General features: G+C 34.8%; 1 protein-coding gene across 1 annotated transcript; it reads left to right on the plus strand.

Moving 5' to 3' along the window:
* The first annotated feature begins 3,582 nt into the window (after positions 1 to 3,582).
* Positions 3,583 to 7,172, plus strand: LOC142539684 (histone chaperone ASF1B-like). Its single transcript, XM_075645298.1, has 3 exons — positions 3,583 to 3,893; positions 6,436 to 6,551; positions 6,632 to 7,172. The coding sequence occupies exons 1-3, from the start codon at positions 3,785 to 3,787 to the stop codon at positions 6,995 to 6,997; spliced, it is 591 nt and encodes a 196-aa protein (XP_075501413.1). The 5' UTR covers positions 3,583 to 3,784; the 3' UTR covers positions 6,998 to 7,172.
* The last annotated feature ends 19,835 nt before the right edge of the window (positions 7,173 to 27,007 follow it).

A 27,007-nucleotide genomic window follows, 5' to 3' on the forward strand; every position in this document is an offset into this window, starting at 1 on the left:
TTGAGATTTGGTGTTTGGATTAAAAAAAATATTCCATATTTTTACGAAAGAGAATTGAGGAAATGTTAAGTTTGTGGGAGTATATAAAGTGTTTGGAGGGGTAAAACGGTCAATCCGAAGTTTCAGTATGGATAATATCAAAAAATATGGGATGAAATTAGATGGTTGGTTTTGTATTTACGGTAGTATTTCAAATATAAAAAATGTGACTCACAAGGTTAGAGCAAGTCTCAATACGAAAATAATAATCTTAGAATAAAAAGTAATATTTTTCATGAATGACCCAAATAAGAGATTCGTCTCACAAAACGATCCGTGAGACCGTCTCACACAAGTTTTTGCAACGATCTATATATTTTTTAGACGAGTCAATCTGATTAATATTTTTGTTATATACAATAATATTTTTTCATTATTTGACTGTTGATATAAGATATATTTCACAAAATTGATTCATGAAATTATCTCAATTACTTTTAATCAATAAAATCTGTGAATCAATATTAATTATCCTCAACTATAGAGTATATCGTTAAAACTTTGGCAGGGATTTGACATTCTTGCAAAAAAAATTAAAATAAAAATAAAAATAAAAATTAAAAATAAGAAGATCCAAAAAAATAAATTCAAATTAAATTTTATGTTATCTTTAAAAGTCAAATGACTTAAATTCCATTTTTTGAGTAAGACTTCCTCGGTTTATTAATAAGGAATCATATTTAAATGAATCGATATTGCCATCATTCTGTTTTAAATTAATTAAATATGGAATATTTTAATTTCATGAAAATGATGTTACACTTAACGATAGGTATATTTTTGGAATTGGATTAGGTAGAAGAATTATTTATTTATGGTTGATTTTACTCACAAATCTTAACCATAAATAACTTTAAAAAGACATTCCACTCAATAAGAGCATATTTGGTTGTAATTCTCACTCTTAATTCTTACTAATTTTACAAAAATATTTATTTTATTTGGTTAACTAATTTAAATTTATATCTGCATCGTAATGATAATAATTGTAATAATAAATAAAACAATGTATATATACATTTTACGGGTATTTCGAACTGTGCATAAAAGATAGATCAGAGAAAATTTTGATTTACTTATAAATTTTGATATTGTTGGAGCCAAAACATTTGTTATCCACAAGTTTGGCAAAAATTTACGGGAGACGGTCTCATGGGTCGTATTTTGTGAGACAAATATCTTATTTGGGTCATCCATGAAAAAATATTACTTTTTATTGTGAATATCGGTAGGGTTGACTCGTTTCACATATAAAAATTCGTTAGACCATCTCAGAATAGACATACTCCACAAGTTTTCGTTGGCCACACACTTTGGTACAATTTGTTGCAAACATATGATTGCAAATAATGTCCAACTGAAATCTCAACTTTACGTGAAATGGAATGGTCTTTTTTGCGGTAGATAAATTAATTAAATAGCTTGTTGGTAGCATTTCTCATTCTGAGATAAAAGAGCACTCCATCGTGTGATTAAAATGGCAATCTTCCTTTTTTGTTTTTCATAAATAATATGATAAGATATGATATGATGTACTCTTTCTCTCGGAATATTTTATACAAATTTTAATATATATTTTTTATATACCTAATAATTTATCTCATAGATACATTTTAGATCTTTGAATTCCAAACTCTAAAAAGAAATATAAGTATAAGAGACCGGATACACATTGTTTATATTTATCTCATATCTATAAAATAAAATATTCTTTCACAGTAAACAGTGTTGAATAGATCGGTCTTATTAGAGATTCATGGGCTCGGACATATGATTTTTGACTTCTGGGCTCGGTAGCTCGACACTTGATCCCAACGAGGCCTGTGTCTTATTGCGCTAGGGTCAATTCTGAGATGGGTTTGGATCCGTTCAGACGTAGCAATTTCACGGAAATCACACTACATAGTTGCAATAATGCTTTTGAACAAATAGCTTGATGAGGACCAAAAGTAAAAGTTATTACTATTATTCATGATGAAGATTAAAAACTATGATAAGTTTAAAGCAAGAACTAGACTCAAGAAGCTTACCCTACAGACAAGAATTGTTCTGGTAAGCATGTAATGTGATTATGACAATGTAATAGAAGCGTGATGCTTCAAAAAACAAAAAAACAAAAAAGGCAAGTATGGTGTTGAGTTCAAATAGTAAGTTTGAATTATATGTTTCCCATTGCAAGGTATGAGATGTATTTTGTTTAACAACAAAACAAGTAAGATCGTATGAAACTGTAAAGTTGCGTTTATCAGAATTAAGTGTTATGCTTAATGTTACAACATTTCAGACAACATACAGTAGAATATATAAGTTTGTAACACAAATTGTCTTCAAATAAAATGGTTGTCTCCATTAACCCATTTTACATAGTATGACAACACAATAGCTCGCAAGTCACTCTATTTGTCGTCTTTCTCATATGTTTAAGCGAAACGAAGGTGTTAGATTTCACAAGAGTTTGAATTTCCAGCGCTAGTACATTGATGGCGTCAATTGCTTGAGTAGAGTGAGAGTATGCATATACATATAAAACTATGTTGCAAGTAAAAATTCATACCATATATAATAGCAGTTAACTCCGCTCCTTTCACCGATCCTGAGTGCCTAATTATGCACACCTGGACTGAGCCTTGAGAATCTTGAACTACTCTCAAAAACAAAAATTTAATTATGAATTAGACATAATTAACCAGAAAAATATGTTTGAGTATGCTCAGTAAATTAATGACCGAAATTTCCACTTATATATGGAATTTTATGGCTCCTTGTAAATTCATTACTAACAATATATCTCCTAATCATGTAGTAAATTTACAAATTTATAATTTTGGTGTCTTTTGATTTATATAGAATAAGGTTCTTGTCATATTTTATGATAAAAAAACGTTACTCTTCGTCCGCATTTTTATAAATATAACAATAGCAATAATATATAGATTATACATAGATATAGATTAAAGGCTTCTAGTAATCTAATTTAAAGTATGTCTCTTGTAAGACGGTCTCACGAATCTTTATATATGAGACGGGTCAACCATACCGATATTCATAATAAAAAGCAATACTCTTAGCATAAAAAGTAATATTTTTTCATAGATGACCCAAATAAGATATATGTCTCCAAATTACGACCCGTGAGACCGTCTCACACAAATTTTTGTCTCTAATTTGAGAATACATAGATGTTATCTTCAGGACATTACCTCAAAAATCCATCTAAAAGTAAACGTTTATCAATATATATGTGATTATATTGAATCTCATATATATTATTAAATATTCATTTGACTCGTTCGTCCGAATCAAGAATTGAAACCCGACCCAATTACAATCCCACGTCAACCCTATTTCAAAAGAACTATACAGGCTTCGGCCCAATATGCGAATTCATCAAGTAAGCCCAATAATTAAAATGAAAGCAAGCCCGAACACAAGAAACTCCCGCCAATATCTGTTACCGGCTACACCCGGTCTATTCAACTCTCGCCGGTAACCACTATAAAAGCTACCAAGAACGCAACGAAATACCCCAAAAAACTGCGAGCATTTTCCCTTCGGTGCTATTTCCTAAAATCCCGTACGGTTCTTCTCATTCGAACCTTTCTACTCCTTCGAAATCTTGGTGCTTTCGCTCATCTCACTTCTCACCATCTGCTGTTCCATTAAGTTTTCGTTCCCTGCGGTTCCCTCTTAGTATTTGAGGAGCTCTAGCCCTTATGACTAAAGTGGAATCTCCAGTTTTGGTATAATGAGTGCGGTGAACATCACGAACGTGGCGGTGCTGGACAATCCGGCGTCGTTTTTGACCCCTTTCAGCTTCGAGATCTCCTACGAATGTGTCACGGCTCTCAAAGACGGTAATAATACCTCGATTAACCCTTCTTCGCGTTTCTTACTGCCTCGGCGGCCTGGTGATTTATCCGTAGATTTTTTGTTCTGTTAGTATTTAGGGTTTAGTTTGTTATTTCGGTATTGGGTTTCATGGCATTGGTGTTTCTGGAGCTTTTTGGATTAGAAATGAATTACCTTTCTTCTTGTAATTACGAATGTAACTGAAAATGGTGTAAACCTGTTTATAATTTATAAAGAAATTGCATTACGAGGGTTACGCAGGTAAATATTGTGTTCTAGGGTTTGTTCAAACCAAGTGCTCCTAATGAATTTTGAATTGAAATCACAGTTGTGGGTTGATGACTTTAGTCAGAGGTCTATGGAGCTTGAATTTTGGCTTGTAGACCCAATGGTTCACATTGAGAGTAAGAATGGGTGGATTGATGTTGAATTGATCCTTGGGGCAGTAATAATTCTCTTCCAGCATACGTCCTGCTGATGGGATACGTGCTAACCACCTTACCATGAATACTGTTTTGTGGTGATTTCAATTTATTTGACGGTGCAAAATTGAGATTGCTGCCTTTACTCCTTGGGGAATGAATTGCAAACAGAATCCGGCAGTGTGTACTACAGTACTCTTGTGCATTTAGATTTTTTTGAATGGCAAGAAAGCGGGTTTTGTGAGACTGAAAACTATATTTGGTTAATCCTGGATAGAGTAAGAGAATTTATTTCTTGTTTTATGCTAGGCAGTCGATCTTGAATATCATTTTGCTAGTCTTATCACTTATGGAGGTAAACAGAATGGCGGACTTCGTAGTTTTTTGTGTTACAGATTTACTGCTGTTTAAATTTATGTCTAGAGTGAGGGCCCAATGTGACCCCACACCTGTCCAGTTAATAATGACTTATGATTAGAAAATCGGGTCACAACTGCTGTTATTGGCGGCTTGTGAACAACTTTAACTTTCTATTTACTGCTGACCACGCTCCCATGTGGTACATGAAGACACTTGTATTTGTCCAAATTGATAGTAATACTAATATTGAGCTGCTTCTGTCTTTCACAAACTATGTACTACACGTGCACACACAATTAGGGTTTGTGAATGGCATTTCTCTTAGGTTGTGAGCGGGACATTAATCCAAGCGCAACCTAAGAGAATTTGGTTCTTGTTTTATGCTAGGCAATCAAACTTAAATATTATTTTACTAGTCTTATCAACTACGTAAGTAAACAGAATGGTGATTTTTTTTTATGTTGCGGAATCACCGATGTTTAAATTTATGTCTAGGGTGGGGGACCTATGTGACTCACGCCTGTTCAGTTAATATTAATATTTATGAGTTATGATAAGAAAATTGGGTCGTAACTGCTTTTATTGGCGGCTTGTGAACGACTTCAACTTTCTAGTTACTGTCGAGCACACTCCCATGTCGTACGTGAATGACACATATCTCCAATTTGGTGGTGATATTGAGCTGCTTGTCCCATTCGCGAACTATGTACTGCACATGCACAGACAATTATGGTGCATGAATGACATTTCTCTAAGTATGTGAGTGGGACATTACTGTTGGCTGTGATTTGATTCTGTTAATGCAATCGAGACTTGCATCATCCCCAGATTACCTGAAGTTGTGGTGGTATCCATAGCAGTCTAGTTTCTGACTAAATTTTTTGACAAACATGTAGATCGATGAAGAAAAATCATGGCACAGAAATCTGAACATGTGACAGGGACTTAGGAATTAATGTGTGGATCATGTGGTGAACATGGAAGGATCTCATCGTGTTTCTTTGTCAATTTGTTTTCATAGTCTATTGTGGTGGGAAATTTATATTATGAATTTATTACTTTATTCATTGCCTTGTGCTCCTTTTCTTGTGTTTCAATTATTAGCACAGAGAACCGTGTTTCATTTTTTCAGGGACTATGTTGGAGATGAAAATAATCTTCTCTTTTTTGTCCTCGAGGAAGAAAAATAGTAATAATTGCTTATGGATACAGTAATTAGCTTTCAGAACAATGAATCCTTTTTCATAAGGTAACATCTGTGGTTTGTTAGTTAGCCACATAAGGCAAAAATTTAGTGGATGGTATTGCAGTTGTGATTAGTTATCCAATCATAAAAAAATGATTTGTCAAAGTTACAAGTGTGCCTCTTCTCGATTCTCCTTTGTTCTGAAATAGGCGATGAATTTTCCATTGATAATTTGTCCAAACATTTTGAATTTATTTGATTAGATTTGTTTCATCAAGGCTAAAGCATAACAGGACATTCCTCTAGATTGAAGAACTAAATAATAGCCCATGACAACCTTAATGATTTAAATGTTTTTAATTCATGTGACAATCATTAGTACCAAGTGTTTTTCATGATTAGGATCACTCACAAAGGATTGAGGTACATGCATAGTACAATGATTACTTCACCCTATCATCTCCTTTTTAATTTTGTTTTCTTTACCTATGTAAGATTCTTTTCATGTCTTCAATTCCCATAAATATGCATACGTTCATGGTTCAACAGTACAATCCTAATCATCAAAAGATCTAACAGATTTGGAGTGGAAACTCATTTATGTCGGATCTGCCGAGGATGAAACATATGACCAGCTTTTAGAGAGTGTTCTTGTCGGCCCAGTCAATGTAGGAAACTATCGTTTTATTTTGCAGGTAAGGACATTTAACAATAATTTCAAAGATCCTCTACTTTTCTGTAGCTCACTAGGATCTTGCTCTTTTTTCGATACCAGGCAGACCCCCCAGACCCTTCCAAGATCCGTGAAGAAGACATAATAGGCGTGACAGTGCTTCTCTTGACCTGCTCTTATATGGGTCAAGAATTTGTTCGAGTGGGCTATTACGTCAATAACGATTATGATGATGAGCAGCTGCGAGAAGAGCCTCCCCAAAAAATCATGATTGACAGAGTCCAAAGAAATATACTCACTGACAAACCTAGAGTTACCAAATTTCCCATAAATTTTCACCCCGAAAATGGTGAAACTGGAGAACAATCCCCTGCACTTGATTCTACTGCTGCTGAAGCATACGAATTCGAAGAACAGAAGCGTCCTTCACCCGATCATGTCACCGATGTGCAAGTACCTGACGCATAAGTAAATTATTTTCCTGCATTTTGTGCTCCTATATTTGTTGTGTGCTGCGCTACGCTGCACAGCCATATTTGTTAGTGTTATACATTGTGAACTAGTTTCTTTCATGTGTCAACCGAGGATCTTTAATGAAGCAGCGGCTGCTATATAATCTCGATTTTTGGTGATATATTCTTTATGAGTGGCCGCTTGTTTTTTACAGCCACACCACGGTAACATGCTTGAATCTATTTGCGTCTTTTTTATTAGCTTGATCTTTCTAGTGCTAGGGATATGATTTTTTAAAATTTTAAATTTCATATATACTAGGGATGTGATATTTCCAAAACTAAAGCAACTTGATCTTTAATATAAATTCGTTTTTTTTTTTGGGGGTATTGTTATTTTAGCGGAATACGATAATCCCTACGAGTGGCATGCATGTTTCTGAATTCGCATGGTATTGGAGAAAATGCATATTTTATTGTAAATACTAATATGAGATTTGTACACAAGTTAATTTTGTAAGATGATTTTTCTACTCAATTCAGATATATTTTTCATGTTAAAAATATCATTTTTGATGTTATGTATAGAACAGATCGATATATAATATGAATATAGGTACGTGAAACCATTTGATACAATGTTTACTCCTATTTGATTTATGTTTCCGAGTTTACTATAACCACCAAATCATAAAAGTTTTGTAGCAGTTAATTATTTTAAAAATTTATTTTGTTCTTTTTGTATAATCAATTATCAAAGAATATGTCATTGAAAGGGGCGAAAAATTGAATTGAAAATAGCGATGATGCTAGGACAAGCAAATGCATAGTTTTTTAGAAAAGGGGGGATGCGTTACAATCATAACAATGATATTATTATTAATTTGTATGTTTTTATTGTCGCAGCACCTCTCGCGAGTTGAGTCGATGATGTCGGTGGGCCATCTCGGCGAACTGGCTCTCTCTGGTGCCGCCATCGTCACCTCTTTTACGAAAGTCTCCAGCCTCAGCCTGCTTTAAATGGCCTACTACGGTTTATGTTATCGTCGCTAATTAGCGACGGTTTGTCATGATTTTCATCTCAGCTAATCTACTTTCTTTGCTCGATTGCGTTCAATACTAATTGAAAGTTCCCTTAATTTGTGAAGATTAAAATTGTTAGAAAAGCTAGTAAATGTAAATGCAATATTATGAAGGAAGAATAAGCTGCAAGATTTTTCCATTGAGTTGGTATCTGATTTTAGTCACTTGAGCTGTTAAAAATCGGTATATCTTGATTTATTTCGGAAATTTTAGTTGTTTTTTCACTGAAGCCATCCTATAACTTGATCACAATAATACCGAATTTTGATTATTTAGTGACTAAAAGTCTGGAAAGAACTTACAAAGCAATTTTACTCTGGCATGAATAAAATTATTTACAATGACATGATTGCTTCGAAGTACAAAATGATTGTTTTAAATCTTGAACTTTCATTCAAACAGTTTGGGATGGCTAGTGCATTGGAGACTTTGTTTGGCCAAGCTTTTGGAGCAGAGCAATACCAAAAGCTTGGAACCTGTAAGCCAGGTTGTGCTTGGTTGCATTACTTCATTCCATATTCGATTGTGCTGCTTCAAGGTCCGTGCCCGACTTCCATTCTCATTGCATTCCCTTTCCCTTTTCCACCCCATCTCGAGTTTCGAATGAGCTAGGATCAGGATGTCCAGACAGGGCTCGATCATTTACCTGGTCAGCAATGGTTCTTTCACTATCCGAGGCCGTTATTGCTTGCTCGATTCTCCTTAGCTTCAGCCATGTCTTGGGGTATGCTTTCAGTAACGAATAGGAAGTCCTGGATTATCTCCAAGAAATCACTCCTTTTGTCCGTCTCTTGTTATTCATGGACTGCATACAAGCAGTACTTAAGCCAACTCTGCAATAATATAGATGGATTTCGATTCAAAATCAAACAATATTTCTGGAGAAATCTATATCCCACGTTCATAAACTAGCTAGTACTTAAAATCTACTTCGTTTTTCGTGTTCTAGGGGTGGCACGAGGAAGCGGGTGGCAGCATTTGGGGGGCGTATATGAATCTCGGGGCATATTATATCGCCGGACTTCCCACAGCAGCGGTTCTTGGTTTCGCCCTTCTGTTATTTATTCTAACATGCTCCACGGATAGGAAACGACAGGTTTCTGCTGAATCAGTATTCTTCAAATATTTTGATCCACGTTAAATTAATGTTCAAGAAATTTAAACGAGGACATAATTTGCAGGCATTATTGGCGAGAGAGAGGATATTTGAAGGCACAATGGCTGAAGCTGGAAGGAAATGAAAGGCTTAAATCCAGCCGGCCATTCGCCCCCATAAAACTTCAATGCTCTCTTCAAGAACAACCGTGTGTATCAAAGCTTCATTGTATTTATAAACTTATTACATCCATAAAATCTTTACACATGAAAAGTTTAAGTATTAAATTTTCAGTTGCTGATATGCAAAATTTTGCACGAGTTTTTTTTAAGATAAATCAAATTTTGTAATACAAGAAAACTAACGATAATGACAATTTTGTCTAATAACTGAATTCTTGCATTTATTATAAAAAAAATAAATTAAATTGTTAGGGTGTGTTTGGTTGAGTGGATTAAATAAGGATAGATTAATAGTCAAATATTTATCGTTAAAATTTTAAGATGTTTTAATAATCATTTTGACCCGGTTTAAGATCCAATTTTATTAATCAAATAGTTATCCATAAAATTGGATCTTAAACCGGGTCAAAATGATTATTAAAACAACTTAAAATTTTAACGATAAATATTTGACTATTAATCTATCTTATTTAGTCCACTCAACCAAACACACCATTAATGATTCATCAGATGTGGCGGATGTCGAACATTGATCCATATTTAATACTATTTTGTAGATAAAAACAAAAAAAAATTATTTGGTACACACATGAGCAGTTCTAGAACAAAAAAAAAAATGGATAACGAGGATTAAATCATAAATCCATAAAAAAAAAAAAAAAAAATCTATTTCACCAAACTGTAATTTCTCAAAGTTTATAGAATTTGGCCCAAACAAATATGACTGTTCCATTATCTAACCTAATGTAGCAGAGAATTATAACTAAGCATTAACACAGGAAAAATTACAATTTTGCTCTGGTAATTTATTTATTTTCTATTTTAGTTTTGCGGTATGGAAATCGCTGACGTGACGTACATCAGCATTTTAGTGAAAAAGGATTAAAAATAAAAGAAAGACCGGTTTATTTGGATTAAAACTGCAAATCGAAATTTTTTTGGACTAAAATGGAAAATGGACAAATTATATGACCAAGATTATATTTTTCCCGTTAACACGATACCGGAGAAACCCTATGAAGAGGGGCTTAAAGTGTGATGACAGAAGACTAGAAAGCACAAAGGAGTGAGGTGCCAACTTGGTGCACTTTCATCATCATCTGTGCTCTCTATCTTCTGTCAACAATCCCCAACCTCCCTTAAGATGCAAACATATATATACACACAGAAAATACTTACCATAATCTTGAAATATAGCAAAGAAATAAATATGCACATATTTTTCATAAATATTTTCACGTGACTCTAATTAGTCTACGAAAATCTTGATTACAATAGGATAAAGGGAAAGAAGGTGCATGATGACAGAAGCACAGAGAGCACAAAGAGAGAGATACAGTACTATATGTATTCTCCTCATCTGTGCTCTCTATCTTCTGTCAACACGTCACCGTCTCCTCTTCACCCTATCATCTCATGTAATGCACTCGAGATATGTTCGTTCTAGATCGAACTTAATTTAGTTCACCTGCACGACTCACGTTAAAGTAAAAAACTCGTTTAAAAATGTGTCATGCATGCATGCAAGTGCGTGAGCGAGGTATACGAAATGTTACAGTTTTGCCCTTGAACTCGAGGAAGTTGGACGAGTATTCCTCACCTACAAGACTCCGAACATATGGAAAAAAATGGGTTCTTTGCGAAAGAAGAAGAAGAGGGAACTAAAAGGATTTGAGAGAAAGTTTTGTATGATTTGAAGGCAACCTTAGAACATCTATATATAGTGCAAGAAGTACATTATACATTTGTATGCTTACAATAATGTCCAAGATTACTGGAAATAAAGGCGGCATTAAGGGGTTCTAAGCATCAGAACATACATTAAGCTTACTTAGTTTACATCTGATTAACAGAATTTTGTGAACATGGAATCAAAAGGTGATAGATCCAGAATTTGGATGAATAAAATAATGTTATTTACTGTTTGCATGCAAGAAAATTCTAAAATTCCATGCAGTAGGATTGGGAATAAGAACCTTAGAAACTAATAATTGGTGCAGGAAAGAATAACTTTCCTTCTGTAGCTGTAAGCTCCTAATTGAGCACAATTGACGTAATGGTAAGCCGACATATTCCAGCACCCAATAATTGTAATTTTATATTAATATTTATCTTATCATCTATGCATCTATATATGCACTTCCTTTTACATATAAAAATAAGGGAAAACCCATATAAAAATAAGGGAAAATTGCAGCTTATGTGATCTTATGTTTTTCTCTGTGATTTTAGTCTTTTATATCTTAAAATTGGATCTTGATTATATATCTTTCATTCGTTTGTGAATGTGATAGTGCAATGAAATGAATATTTTATTCTTTTATTATTTTGCTAAATTGATATTATCAATTTAAGATTTTGTCCTTTCTAAATTATCAAATCTTACTTGATTTAATTCTAAATGATAATATCTTGGTTTATTTATTTCTAGATTATGATATCTTACTTGATTTATTTCTAGATGATAAGAACTTGATTAATTTATATCTAGATATTATATTATTTGTTTTTAATATGATTTTTATCTCCAAGATATTTTATCCATGTTTAAAAGAGTGTTATCTCTAATGAAAATATTATTTCTATATTTTCTATGACTATTTTAAGGAATGAATTTTAGGTCAAGCAAAGGTGATATATATGAAGAACTTCATAGCCGCATGAGAGTTTTTGGAGAAGAGAGAATTGGACTAGAGAGATTTTCACATAGAAGAAATTATAACAGTCCAACATATATTTGCTCTGTAGTTTTTCTGTGATCTGTGATCACTTTTGCAGGAGCTTTTCGTGTGAGACTTTTGGTGTGAGCTTTTGAGAGGATCGGCTGAGGAGTTCTTGCATAGAAGAAAAAAATACAAGAGCCGAGCCTAATTTGATGAGACGTTTTTGTGTGATCGGGTGATCACTTTGCAGCACAGGAGAGCTGCTGGAGTTTTGCTGAACATACACAAGTTCAGTATTGAAGATTTTGTGTGAAGACTTTGTGTGATTGATTCACAGACCTACCGTATTGCTGATTGGTGTTGGCAACACTCAAGAACAACACCGACGCAGAGTGTTGATTGAAGAGTGTTCTTTTGTTTGGTTTTAAGCAACACGCTTTTTGTTTCATGCATCTAGTATTTACTTTGAGTGTTTGATGCATGTTAATTCCTTGGAGTGTTAAGAAATTTAGTTTTGTTAATCTTACTAGTATTGTTTTAGTGTAAACGATTTACATATTTTTCTAGTGAATTTTTTGCTATGAGGCATCGCACAAGTATTCGTACTTGTGCATCATTTAAATCTGGTCTTAATTTATTAAAGTTATATTTGTGTGTTAATAATTAATTTCCGCTGCATGTTGTGCCCTCGTGTTGAAAACACCAGAGCACAATACTAACTTCTGATACATACATTATAATATTTTAATTAATTTCATGTACATTTATGAGCAACATCCCTTTCATGCAAAAATTAAAGCAACATTACTATAAACTATTTTGAAAATAATTCCCCTTGTTCAGTTTTGAGTAATTATTTATATTATTGAAAATGCATGGGCTAGCTGCTACAATCGTCCAACTTTGACTAATATCAAGTATTAATTAACATCAAATCCAACGAACTTGAAAATAATATCTCTGGATTCTGGATTATGTTTAGTTTGACAATTTTCAAATGTATTTTTATTGTTTAGAGAAGTAAGATTATAAACTTCAAATATTTTAACATGTTTATATAATATTTCATGTTAATTAGGATTTCAAAACCACCCAATAATATTTGATTTATTGTTTCATTATAAACAATAAAATTATAATCAAAATCCATGGATTCCAAATCTATCTATCCAAGTTCACTCCTGGTTCGGTGGACCCTACCCTTGCGGGCAGTGCCCGCAGGGATCGATCCAAGGGCTCGGATTTTTCCGAGTCATTTTTTTTTTACAGGGAGGTGGGCCCGGATCACTCCTACCGTTATTGCCCGTGCAGGCAGTGCCTGCACGGGCAGGTTGAAACAAACCCAAAACTTCACTCCTAGAGATTTTTTTTTGACACATTTGAAAATATTTTGCTCTCGTCCTCACGGCGAAATTTTCAAAATTTTCGATGATGATGTAGATCTTTCATATCTAACAAGGAGATTCTCCCATATTTTGAAGCTTGAAATTTCATAATAATTTCGTCACGTTATATACAACACGAACATAAATAAAAACCCTTGCATGTTAACATGTAGTTTTCAAGAAAATGTAAAAAGAGTTGAACAATTTCGATTGATCTGAGTAACTACAATTTTCTTAGGTAACTTTTTAAGGAAAAAAACTTCTTTTTAGGGTTTATTGTAGCCAGCTTTTACTCATAATTTTAGAAAGAGTACATGGATTCTTTCTGGTCCTAAAAGTCTAGATTGGGAAAACATAGATTTATGCGATTTTGACAAGTCTCAAGCACCCAAACATGTAGTCAAAAATAATATCGAATTTTTTTTTTTTTTGAAATAAAATGACATAGTTAACAGGGAAAGGTTGATTAATTTGTTTTATTTGTATCAATTTTTTATTTGTTTCATGTTATTAGATCAAGTGGGAAAAAGAAGAGAGAGATGTGCGTGGTCCTAAACATGGGAAGAAAAAGTTCCCAATACACAAAATACCTTATCATCTAGCACAATTGGACTTGTGGGGATTCCACTTGTCATTCCCCCATAGCTTCATATATATCTATAAATTTAGAATCTTTGCAAGATATATGCATCATCACCTATTTAAATTATTGTTATTATTATTAGCGTAGGTCTTTTTCGAGACAGTCTCACGAATCTTTATCTGTGAGACGGGTGAACCTTACCGATTTTCACAATAAAAAGTAATGTTCTTAGTATAAAAAGTAATATTTTTTCATGGATGACCCAAATAAGATATATGTCCAACAAAATACGACCTGTGAGACCGTCTCACACAAGTTTTTATCTTATTATTAATATTGGTTTTTGAGTTTCAAGAAATTAATTAATCGATCATGCATGGTTTGGAGATAATAAAATTGGAGTTGTGAAGATGTATCTGATCTATTTGATGTGTCAAATCGATCTCATCAATTATTCTACTATTGAAAATGTAAGAAATATATAGTTGTTACATGATAAAAATTTTTTTTAACCCAATTTATAATTAAAAAAAATAGAGTTAATATATAAATTTTTATTCCTAAAATGGTATGTATAGCATAAAATAAGGCCCAAATAACATTAGACAAGGGGAATCTTAAGTAACATCTTTCCAATTAGTGACTTCACAAAGGTGTGGGGAATACAGCTAAATTCCAATGCAAAGATTTTGAAAAAGTATACATTTTAGCACATGATCGGCTGTGATAGCTTAAGACTTTCCTAAAAGGGACATTCACATAAGTTTGTTTTGGCCTGATATTTTATGCTTTTTCTTTTCTACTTTTGAATAATGTTAAATCCTCCTTCATTGCCATACTAATCCAAGTTTCTTATTATAAATGATGTTTAAATCTTTTGTTTTTGTATTTAGAATGTGAGAACATTATACAGGGTAGATCCAGAAATTTTGTCGAGGAAGACAAAGATCCGGAGCTGAGACGATCTCATGTGTAGTATTTTGTGAGACGAATATCTTATTTGGGTCATCCATGAAAAAGTATTATGCTAAGAGTATTATTTTTTATTGTGAATATCGGTAGGGTTGATCCGTCTCACAGATAAAGATTCGTGAGACCGTCTCACAAGAGATCTACTCAAAAGTTGATGGGTGGTTTTCTTTCGTTCACACAATTCTTTAGTGTACGTTACCATTCTATTTTGTGTTAATTACATAAAACTCTACTTAATGAGTACAATTTACATATTAAGTTACGACTTGACTCGTTCGATGTGATAATAAATTATCTCTTATATAAATAATGATTTGAAATATACATGTAACATAATTGTTTTTTTTAAGTCCAATTATTAGAGAAATCAAACCAAACGTTAGATATAACAAGAATAAATGTGTCTTAATCTTCGTACATGCTTAGTGTTTGCTTGCCATGGTGTTTTGGCTGACTTTGGTCTAAAAAGTGCTAGTTTTCCTATTTGACATAAATTCCATTCCAATGGGGACATATACCATTTTTGACTTCTTTTGGACTGCAAAAATATTCATTGGCATCGATCCATTTAAATCCATGAGTTTTCACTTCCCACTCAATCTCATCTTGTCTAATCTAGATCAAGAATAAATTTAAAGCATTTTTCTTCTAGATATGAACAATACTGATCATCTAAATTATTGAACTGCGAAAACTTGTGTGAGGCGGTTTCACGGGTCGTATTTTGTGAGACGAGTCTCTTATTTGGGTCATCCATGAAAAAATATTAATTTTTATGCTAAGAGTATTACTTTTTATTGTGAATATCGGTAGGATTGACCCGTCTTACAGATAAGATTCGTGAGACCGTCTCACACGAGACCTACTCATTATTTAAAAGTAAAATTTTGAAGTTAGTTTAAACAATATTTGACGTGGATTACATATTTCAGTCGAATCTAGTGAAAGATTTTTATCTTATATTTTTATCTTGTATATTTATTTATTCCGGTGTTTGGACCAATTTCTAGTTCATATGAAAATGACAAATTGCACACTATATTAATGGAGTTCGATGAGTCGATTGCTAAGCTATAACGATGAATTTTTATGATAATATAATTGAATTTATTTTATTTTTGTTAGAGAAGAGTTATTACTCTTTGATTACTTAATTTTGATGCTAATGACTTTTAAGTTTATTCACATGGGCTATCATCAGTGTCACCTTTCAAACTACCTCAAAAAGAATAATAATAAATAACAAGAAGAAAAAACTTCAAATAGGTCTTACCCATCGTTTTAAAATATATGTGTTTGTTTCTTTATAATTTTGATCATTTGTATTTTCAAAATTGAGTTTCGGTCATATACTTTTCTTTTTTTTTGACAATTTTGATCATTTTTTTTAATTTCACACATGAATGTCACGTCCGAATCAGGTTGTAATGACCCGACACCACTCACTCGTGATCATTACGCATAGGACTTCTACAGCCCAGGCAGTGGAGCTTTTACCTTCCCAGGATTCGAACTCACCTCCTGGATATATAGGTCTTGGCAAAGCAATCTTGGTACCAATTGAGCTATCAGCATGGGAAAGTCCGTGAGGAAAAAAACCCCAGTGAAAACCCAAGACGAGAAAAGGCCCCCGAGAGAGCCCAATATCGGGATAGCCCATTATCGTTACACAAGTCGACATCATATCGGAAACCTATAAATACACGTAAAAAAAAAGGGACCAAAATTACAAAATAATGAAATTAGTAGACAAAAATTGAAATCCGATAAATATATGATCAAAATTACTAAAAGACACACACATGTATATATACAAATCAAACTTGCAATTTATTTTTTGTTTTAATATATAAATACGACAACACCACTAAAGTTTACTATCTTTTCAAAAACAAATTGATTAGAAAAAAGTGCTGCTAAAACTTGCTGAGAGCTACAAATACCAAAGATCTTATTTGTTGAGTTAAGTTGAAATTTACAGTGAAACATTATCTAATAATAATTCAGTTTTTATTTTTAATACTTGAGAAACGAGGGAAAGTGATTTGTTAATATATTATTATTATTATTATTGTTGTTGTTGTTATTGTTGTTATTATTAATATTATTATTATTATTATTACTTAACTTTGTTGTCGAACAAATTATTAGTAAAAGTTTCACATACACAAAATAATTCGATGATTAAAAATACAGCTCCGCGGGCTATTCCAACTTATTCCTTAGTATTTAACAAGATGTAAACTTTTGAGCAAGTTTCTTGTGAGATGGTCTTACGAATCTTTATATGTGAGACGGATCAACCCTACCGATATTCACAATAAAAAGTAATACTCTTAATATAAAAAGTAATACTTTTTCATGGATTCATGACCCATGAATTACATTTGCTCTGTTTCACTGCCTAGAGCCTCCCAATTGGAGTGGCCTTTAAATTTTTTTTATATATTCTTAAAAAATATTTCTTCCATCATTAAATTGCTCAACTCAGATAGGTTAGGTTTATCAAATCGGGTGAATTATATATCGTGCCGTTTTATTTTTATTGAATGTAATTTTCTTGTCTATTTGTGCGTTGTTTTTAATTGATTTGGTTTTTGGTCTCGATATTCTACATGTTAAACTGATAACCGCTATTGGGAAAAGATTGATTCAATTCAAAATCATTGTAATGTTCTGTACATGAATTTATAATACGAGGGAGAAAACGTGTTCCCAAAGCTAAAAACGTAAAGCTAAAATAGCGATACACCAACTTGGGCTGGACACCAACTTTAGTATATGGGCTGCCCAACATATATTAATACAGCCCATATACTAACACCCCCCCTTCAAGCTTGGAATAAGTTGTGGACATCAAGCTTGGATAAGAGAAAATGATGTTGATCAGCACTTAAGCCTTTGGTGAAGATATCCGCGAGTTGCTGCGAAGAGGCAATATATGCTGTCTTGAAGCATCCATCTTTGATCTTGTCGCAGATGAGGTGACAATCGATGTCAATATGTTTGGTGCGTTCATGGAACATAGGATTAGCGGCAATGTGTAGAGCAGTATTGTTATCACAGTACAAGACAGTAGGACTAGTGAACTGCACCCCCATATCAGATAGCAAACCTTGGATCCAAATAATCTCACATGAGGTAGTGGCCATGGCTCTATATTCTGCCTCAGCTGAGGATCTGGAAACGACACTTTGTTTCTTTGTACGCCATGACACTAGGGAATCGCCCAATTTAATGCAAAAGCCAGTAAGTGAACGACGAGACATGGGACAAGATGCCCAATCCGAGTCACAATAGGCAGATAAGTGTAATGAACTGTTAGCAGACAAAAGAATGCCCATACCAGGAGTGCCTTTGAGATACTTGACAACGCGGATGGCAGCGTCCATATGAGATCGTTTGGGGGCATGCATAAATTGACTCAACCGTTGAACATCATAGCAGATGTCGGGCCTGGTAATGGTCAGATAAATCAATCTGCCAACTAAGCGCTTATAGGCGTCGAGATCATCAAGCATGCCATCCGAGGCATTGATTGATTGAGAAGTGAACAAAAGATCAAACTCATGAAAAGTAAGTTTGAGATGTTGTTCAGTAGGGGTATCAAATGATTTAGCTCCCAGAATTCCAGCTGCTAGCAATGAGATCCAAGGCATACTTACGCTGATTTAAAAATATCCCAGCGGTTGAGCGTGCTATTTCAATGCCCAAGAAATATTTCAATGGTCCAAGGTCCCGAAGCTCAAGCTTAGAATGTAAAAATGTCTTCAAAGTATTAATGGCATCTATGCTACTACCCGTAATGACGATATCATCAACGTAAACCACTAGAAGAGTGGTGGCATGATCATCATGATGAATGAATAAGGAATGATCATGGTGTGATTGTGCAAAACCAGCTTCACTCATTACAGCAGCGAATTTTTGATTCCATTGGCGGGAGGCCTGCTTCAATCCATAGAGTGACTTGCGCAGACGGCATACCTGGTTCTTCCCTTGAACATGATAGCCAGGGGGAAGGTGTATAAAAATCTCTTCATCCAAATCACCTTGAAGAAAAGCATTGGCAACATCCATTTGAAACAAATTCCAACCACGGATAGCAGCTGTACTCAACAAACAACGGATGGTAGTGATCTTAGCCGTAGGAGAGAATGTGTCATGAAAGTCAAGTCCCGCTTGTTGTGTATAGCCCTTAGCAACAAGACGCGCTTTAAACTTATCAACTTTCCCATTAGGTAAAAATTTCAGTTTGTATACCCATCGACACCCAATAGGCTTGGCATAAGGAGGTAAATCAACGACATCCCATGTATGGTTAGAGTCAAGAGCTGTGAGTTCTAAATCCATTGCATGCTTCCACCTAGGATCTGAGATTGCCTCGTGATAAGAACGTGGCTCAGTGATAGAAGAAATTTCTGTGAGAAAACTTTGATAGGATGAAGAAAATCGAGAGTAATTGATATGGTTGGAAATGGGGTATGTACAGGAAGTGGTGGGGACTTGAGACAAAGTAGGACAAGAAAAATCCTTTGTCCAACTTGGTGGTTTAGTAAACCGTGATGATCTTCGTAAGGGAGGAAAAGATGTATCAGCTGGGACGGTAATATTAGACAAGTTAAGGTCTTCTAGTGGAGAGCATTCAATAATCAGACTGGACTCAGGGAAAATGGAGCTGGGCTGAAAAGTTGTGGCAAATGGAAAAAAGGATTCATGAAACACAACATCTCTGGAAATAAAGAATCTTTGGGTGTCAAGGTCCATAACCTTGTATCCCTTTTGAAGAACAGAATATCCTAAGAATACGCAAGCCTTTGCTCGAGGTGAGAATTTGTGATTGACAGGTAGAGACGTCGCATAACATAGGCAACCAAATACTCTTAAGAAATCATAGGAAGGGAGCTTGCTAAAAATGACTTCAAAAGGAGTTTTGTTGGCAATAAGTGGGCTGGGAGTGCGGTTTATAAGATACACCGCAGTGAGAACACAATCTCCCCAGAAACGAAGAGGAATGGATGATTGGAAAAATAAAGCTCGGGCTAAATCGAGTATATGACGATGCTTTCTTTCAACCACCCCATTTTGTTGAAGAGTATATGGACATGAGCTTTGGTGCACAATCCCAAGTGACATAAACAATGAACCACATTCATGCTTAAAGAAATTAGAAGCATTATCCGTACGAATTGTTTTGATTTTGGAAGAAAATTGTGTGGTAACCATAGCAACAAACTGGCTTAAAACCCGAAGAATGTCCATCTTAGATTGCATAAGATAAATCCATGTTCCTCGAGAAAAATCATCCACAATTGTGAGGAAATATTTTTCTCCATTATAGGTTGGTGTTCTAAAAGGGCCCCAAATGTCCATATGGACTAATTCGAACAAACCAAACGATTTAGACAAACTAGCCTTAGGAAAACTTAACCGTGTTTGTTTCGACTTTGGACAAATCCCACAGTGAGACAAATCTAATCGCTTCGACAAAAAAGGTAACAAATGCATTCTAGATAAAGACATGTGTCCTAGTCTTTGATGCCACAAATCATGACTTACAGAAGTACAAGAAATGAAGGTGTTACACTGTGGTGTATTATGGTGGATGAAGGAAGGCTGGGACAATGCTGTAGAGAAGTAATAAAGTCCATGGCTCTCCTTACCAGTCCAAATTATCTTCCCACTTGTGCGGTCCTGAAATGTGCAACAATGGGGATAAAATGTGACACAATAGCTATAGGATTTAGTAAACTTGGAAACGGAGAGGAGGTTGTATCGAAAGTTAGGAACAAATAGCACGTCATGGACAAAAAGGTTTTCTTAAATAGCCACAGATCCTTTATAACTAACGAGGAGTTGATCACCATTTGGCAACCTCACGGAACTAGGAGAAGCACACAAAGACTTAACACCATGTAAGAGGGAATAATTACCAGTCATATGCTCATTAGCTCCTGTATCGATGATCCAATCTGCTTGAGTTTCCTCATTGACATGGCCGGCCATGTTAGCAATATTGGTGCTCAATGATGACATATTATTTACAGCATTAGAGTTTGAAGAATTCATGCTGGTACTGCCCAGTAACTTCAGTATTTCAGCATATTGAGCTGGTGTAAAATTAGATTTAGCCCCTGCAGTGGTTTGTGGCGGTGATTCATTATCATTTCCAGCAGCATTGTGAGCCATGGCACCAACTTTGGGCCTATCAAAATCTCTATTAGGACGCTTAAAATTTTCTTTCCCTTGCTGTGGTTTATGTAACCTGTGTCCTGGTGGATATCCTACCAATTTAAAGCAATTGGCTTTAACATGACCATTCCATCCACAGTGTTCACATATAAGCACATCTCTCCTTCGCTCATCACCCCGCCCCTGTCTTGAGTAGAAAACGGCAGCAGGGTGTTCAACTGAAGATAGCAAGCGATGAGATTCTTCTTGAGACAGCAAGGAAAAAGCCTGGCCAACTGTTGGTAGAGGCACCATCATCAAAATTTGGCTTCGAACATGCATATAACTATCATTAAGCCCCATCAAAAATTGCAATAAACGTTGTTGTTGATCATGCTCAACGTACTGTCGTGCTGCAGCGCATTCACATGATGGTAAGGTCACCAAAGAGCTATACTCATCCCACAGCTGTTTCAACTTACAAAAATACACCGAGATGGTTTTATTTCCTTGAGTCAATCGTCCAAGTTCTCGATGAAGAGAAAAGATCCTGGAGCCATTAATTTTGTCGAATTGTTCTTTTAAATCAGACCAAACCACAGAAGCATCACTGGAGTACACAATTCCACCAAATATATCTTTTGAAACCGAATTTATGATCCATGACAACACCAATGCATTACATCTTTCCCACTGATGTAATGTAACATGCCCGATAGCTGGACGTTTACACGTACCATCAATAAATGCTATCTAATTTTTAGCTCGGAGTGCTATCAGCATAGCGCGACTCCATACGCTATAATTTTCTACCCCTGTTAATTGCTCAGTAACAATAGTCATACCTGGAGCATCCGACGGGTGCAAGAACAATGGATAATTGAAATTCGTGTTTTCGCCATGAACACAGCTGCTCGGAGGAAATCAAATCACTCGAATTTACAAAGAGAAGAGGAAATACGCATCGACCTCAACCGATTGAGCACAAATTCAGCTGTGAACTTGAACTACGGACGGGGAATTTTCGGTGAAGATCACGACCAGAATTCCCGTTCTGTCTCTGATACCATGTTAAACTGATAACCGCTATTGGGAAAAGATTGATTCAATTCAAAATCATTGTAATGTTCTGTACATGGATTTATAATACGAGGGAGAAAACGTGTTCCCAAAGCTAAATACGTAAAACTAAAATAGCAATACACCAACTTGGGCTGGACACCAATTTTAGTATATGGGCTGCCCAACATATATTAATACAGCCCATATACTAACACTACAATCTTATAATTTTCTTATTTTGCTCGTGGATTAATTTTTACTCAATCCACCCATGGTTATTCATTACATATGTTAGTATTTAAATTATAATTGATTTTTTTTTACAAAAATCAATTATATATGCGTCCTTATTTTAATGATTTTTATTTTGTTTCTATTATATACATTTATGACTCGTGAAATTAATCATAAAGAGTTAATTCATTGAGTTTTTCTTAAGTTTATATATGTCATTTTTGTAATTTAATAATTTACCTAAGTATTTGTGATAATTATATGTATTTAATATGAGTTCTCATTTAATATTTATTTCTTTATCTATAAATTATTACGACACAGTAATATTAAGTGCCTAAAGCAAATTTATATGTCGCATCTGGTGCAGAGAAAGATCAGAGTACCATCTTCAGCTTCTATTGAAAGGTATTCAAATTTTGTTTTACATTATTCCGTGTTAATATTGTATCATTTTTCATATGTTAGTTTAATATGATCATATAAATAACATTTAATTATTTGACTATACCACCAAGAGTATCGAATAAGGAGATATTGGATAAACGGCTATTATGTTTTTCGCAGTGATAATAGCGTTGGAAGTGCAGCTCAACCATCAAAAACTGGATTTTCTCAAAAGTCACTTGTACATGGTCTTTAGCATATATCTATGTACACTGTAAAGTATTAATATTATTGAATTCAATGAAGAAGTGGAAGTGAAACTGTGAAACCACTGTTTTTGTCAATGTTTTATTACCTTAACTGTTGAGGGAAGTGTCTCCCAAATGATCGGCACGTGAGGGCCCGGTGACTGAGATGAGCCAAGGATGTGGAAAGGAGTTATTGACGGTTGCAACCACTCAACAATCAAGGAGTACCAGAAGTAAAGGAGGAAAAGCTTGAGTTGGGTCAATATATATATACATATCATAGTGGCTCTCGGAGAGAAAAAAAAAGAGAAGAGAGGTATTCAAGAGTGAACGGTCCTACAGTCATAAAGAGGGAAGAAGACTAAGTGTAGATACACGAGAATAGAGACTTGTATAAAGAAGTGTCTGTGAGAGTGTGTGAAAAGGGTTCCTCTGTAATTTCCATTCTTGTATCTTGGCTGTGATAAATAAAAAGCAACAGGTTGTTCTCCCGTGGACGTAAGCCGAAAGGCCGAACCACGTAATCTTCGGTGTATTCCAAGCTTTCTTGAATTGCTGCATGTGTGCTAGATATCGAAATCATCTTGAGTAAATTGTTAATTCTGGTTAAACAACAATTGGCGCCGTCTGTGGGAATTTGTGATTGACAGGTAGAGACGTCGCATAACATAGGCAACCAAATACTCTTAAGAAATCATAGGAAGGGAGCTTGCTAAAAATGACTTCAAAAGGAGTTTTGTTGGCAATAAGTGGGCTGGGAGTGCGGTTTATAAGATACACCGCAGTGAGAACACAATCTCCCCAGAAACGAAGAGGAATGGATGATTGGAAAAATAAAGCTCGGGCTAAATCGAGTATATGACGATGCTTTCTTTCAACCACCCCATTTTGTTGAGGAGTATATGGACATGAGCTTTGGTGCACAATCCCAAGTGACATAAACAATGAACCACATTCATGCTTAAAGAAATTAGAAGCATTATCCATACGAATTGTTTTGATTTTGGAAGAAAATTGTGTGGTAACCATAGCAACAAACTGGCTTAAAACCCGAAGAATGTCCATCTTAGATTGCATAAGATAAATCCATGTTCCTCGAGAAAAATCATCCACAATTGTGAGGAAATATTTTTCTCCATTATAGGTTGGTGTTCTAAAAGGGCCCCAAATGTCCATATGGACTAATTCGAACAAACCAAACGATTTAGACAAACTAGCCTTAGGAAAACTTAACCGTGTTTGTTTCGACTTTGGACAAATCCCACAGTGAGACAAATCTAATCGCTTCGACAAAAAAGGTAACAAATGCATTCTAGATAAAGACATGTGTCCTAGTCTTTGATGCCACAAATCATGACTTACAGAAGTACAAGAAATGAAGGTGTTGCACTGTGGTGTATTATGGTGGATGAAGGAAGGCTGGGACAATGCTGTAGAGAAGTAATAAAGTCCATGGCTCTCCTTACCAGTCCAAATTATCTTCCCACTTGTGCGGTCCTGAAATGTGCAACAATGGGGATAAAATGTGACACAACAGTTATAGGATTTAGTAAACTTGGAAACGAAGAGGAGGTTGTATCGAAAGTTAGGAACAAATAGCACGTCATGGACAAAAAGGTTTTCTGAAATAGCCACAGATCCTTTATCACTAACGAGGAGTTGATCACCATTTGGCAACCTCACGGAACTAGGAGAAGCACACAAAGACTTAACACCATGTAAGAGGGAATAATTACCAGTCATATGCTCATTAGCTCCTATATCGATGATCCAATCTGCTTGAGTTTCCTCATTGACATGGCCGGCCATGTTAGCAATATTGGTGCTCAATGATGACATATTATTTACAGCATTAGAGTTTGAAGAATTCATGCTGGTACTGTCCAGTAACTTCAGTATTTCAGCATATTGAGCTGGTGTAAAATTAGATTTAGCCCCTGCAGTGGTTTGTGGCGGTGATTCATTATCATTTCCAGCAGCATTGTGAGCCATGGCACCAACTTTGGGCCTATCAAAATCTCTATTAGGACGCTTAAAATTTTCTTTCCCTTGCTGTGGTTTATGTAACCTGTGTCCTGGTGGATATCCTACCAATTTAAAGCAATTGGCTTTAACATGACCATTCCATCCACAGTGTTCACATATAAGCACATCTCTCCTTCGCTCATCACCCCGCCCCTGTCTTGAGTAGAAAACGGCAGCAGGGTGTTCAACTGAAGATAGCAAGCGATGAGATTCTTCTTGAGACAGCAAGGAAAAAGCCTGGCCAACTGTTGGTAGAGGCACCATCATCAAAATTTGGCTTCGAACATGCATATAACTATCATTAAGCCCCATCAAAAATTGCAATAAACGTTGTTGTTGATCATGCTCAACGTACTGTCGTGCTGCAGCGCATTCACATGATGGTAAGGTCACCAAAGAGCTATACTCATCCCACAGCTGTTTCAACTTACAAAAATACACCGAGATGGTTTTATTTCCTTGAGTCATTCGTCCAAGTTCTCGATGAAGAGAAAAGATCCTGGAGCCATTAATTTTGTCGAATTGTTCTTTTAAATCAGACCAAACCACAGAAGCATCACTGGAGTACACAATTCCACCAAATATATCTTTTGAAACCGAATTTATGATCCATGACAACACCAATGCATTACATCTTTCCCACTGATGTAATGTAACATGCCCGATAGCTGGACGTTTACACGTACCATCAATAAATGCTATCTAATTTTTAGCTCGGAGTGCTATCAGCATAGCGCGACTCCATACGCTATAATTTTCTACCCCTGTTAATTGCTCAGTAACAATAGTCATACCTGGAGCATCCGACGGGTGCAAGAACAATGGATAATTGAAATTCGTGTTTTCGCCATGAACACAGCTGCTCGGAGGAAATCAAATCACTCGAATTTACAAAGAGAAGAGGAAATACGCATCGACCTCAACCGATTGAGCACAAATTCAGCTGTGAACTTGAACTACGGACGGGGAATTTTCGGTGAAGATCACGACCAGAATTCCCGTTCTGTCTCTGATACCATGTTAAACTGATAACCGCTATTGGGAAAAGATTGATTCAATTCAAAATCATTGTAATGTTCTGTACATGGATTTATAATACGAGGGAGAAAACGTGTTCCCAAAGCTAAATACGTAAAACTAAAATAGCGATACACCAACTTGGGCTGGACACCAATTTTAGTATATGGGCTGCCCAACATATATTAATACAGCCCATATACTAACACTACAATCTTATAATTTTCTTATTTTGCTCGTGGATTAATTTTTACTCAATCCACCCATGGTTATTCATTACATATGTTAGTATTTAAATTATAATTGATTTTTTTTTACAAAAATCAATTATATATGCGTCCTTATTTTAATGATTTTTATTTTGTTTCTATTATATACATTTATGACTCGTGAAATTAATCATAAAGAGTTAATTCATTGAGTTTTTCTTAAGTTTATATATGTCATTTTTGTAATTTAATAATTTACCTAAGTATTTGTGATAATTATATGTATTTAATATGAGTTCTCATTTAATATTTATTTCTTTATCTATAAATTATTACGACACAGTAATATTAAGTGCCTAAAGCAAATTTATATGTCGCATCTGGTGCAGAGAAAGATCAGAGTACCATCTTCAGCTTCTATTGAAAGGTATTCAAATTTTGTTTTACATTATTCCGTGTTAATATTGTATCCTTTTTCATATGTTAGTTTAATATGATCATATAAATAACATTTAATTATTTGACTATACCACCAAGAGTATCGAATAAGGAGATATTGGATAAACGGCGATTATGTTTTTCGCAGTGATAATAGCGTTGGAAGTGCAGCTCAACCATCAAAAACTGGATTTTCTCAAAAGTCACTTGTACATGGTCTTTAGCATATATCTATGTACACTGTAAAGTATTAATATTATTGAATTCAATG

The sequence above is a fragment of the Primulina tabacum genome, chromosome 3 (genome assembly GCF_025594145.1).
Source record: "Primulina tabacum isolate GXHZ01 chromosome 3, ASM2559414v2, whole genome shotgun sequence".
Taxonomy (NCBI): Eukaryota; Viridiplantae; Streptophyta; class Magnoliopsida; order Lamiales; family Gesneriaceae; genus Primulina; species Primulina tabacum.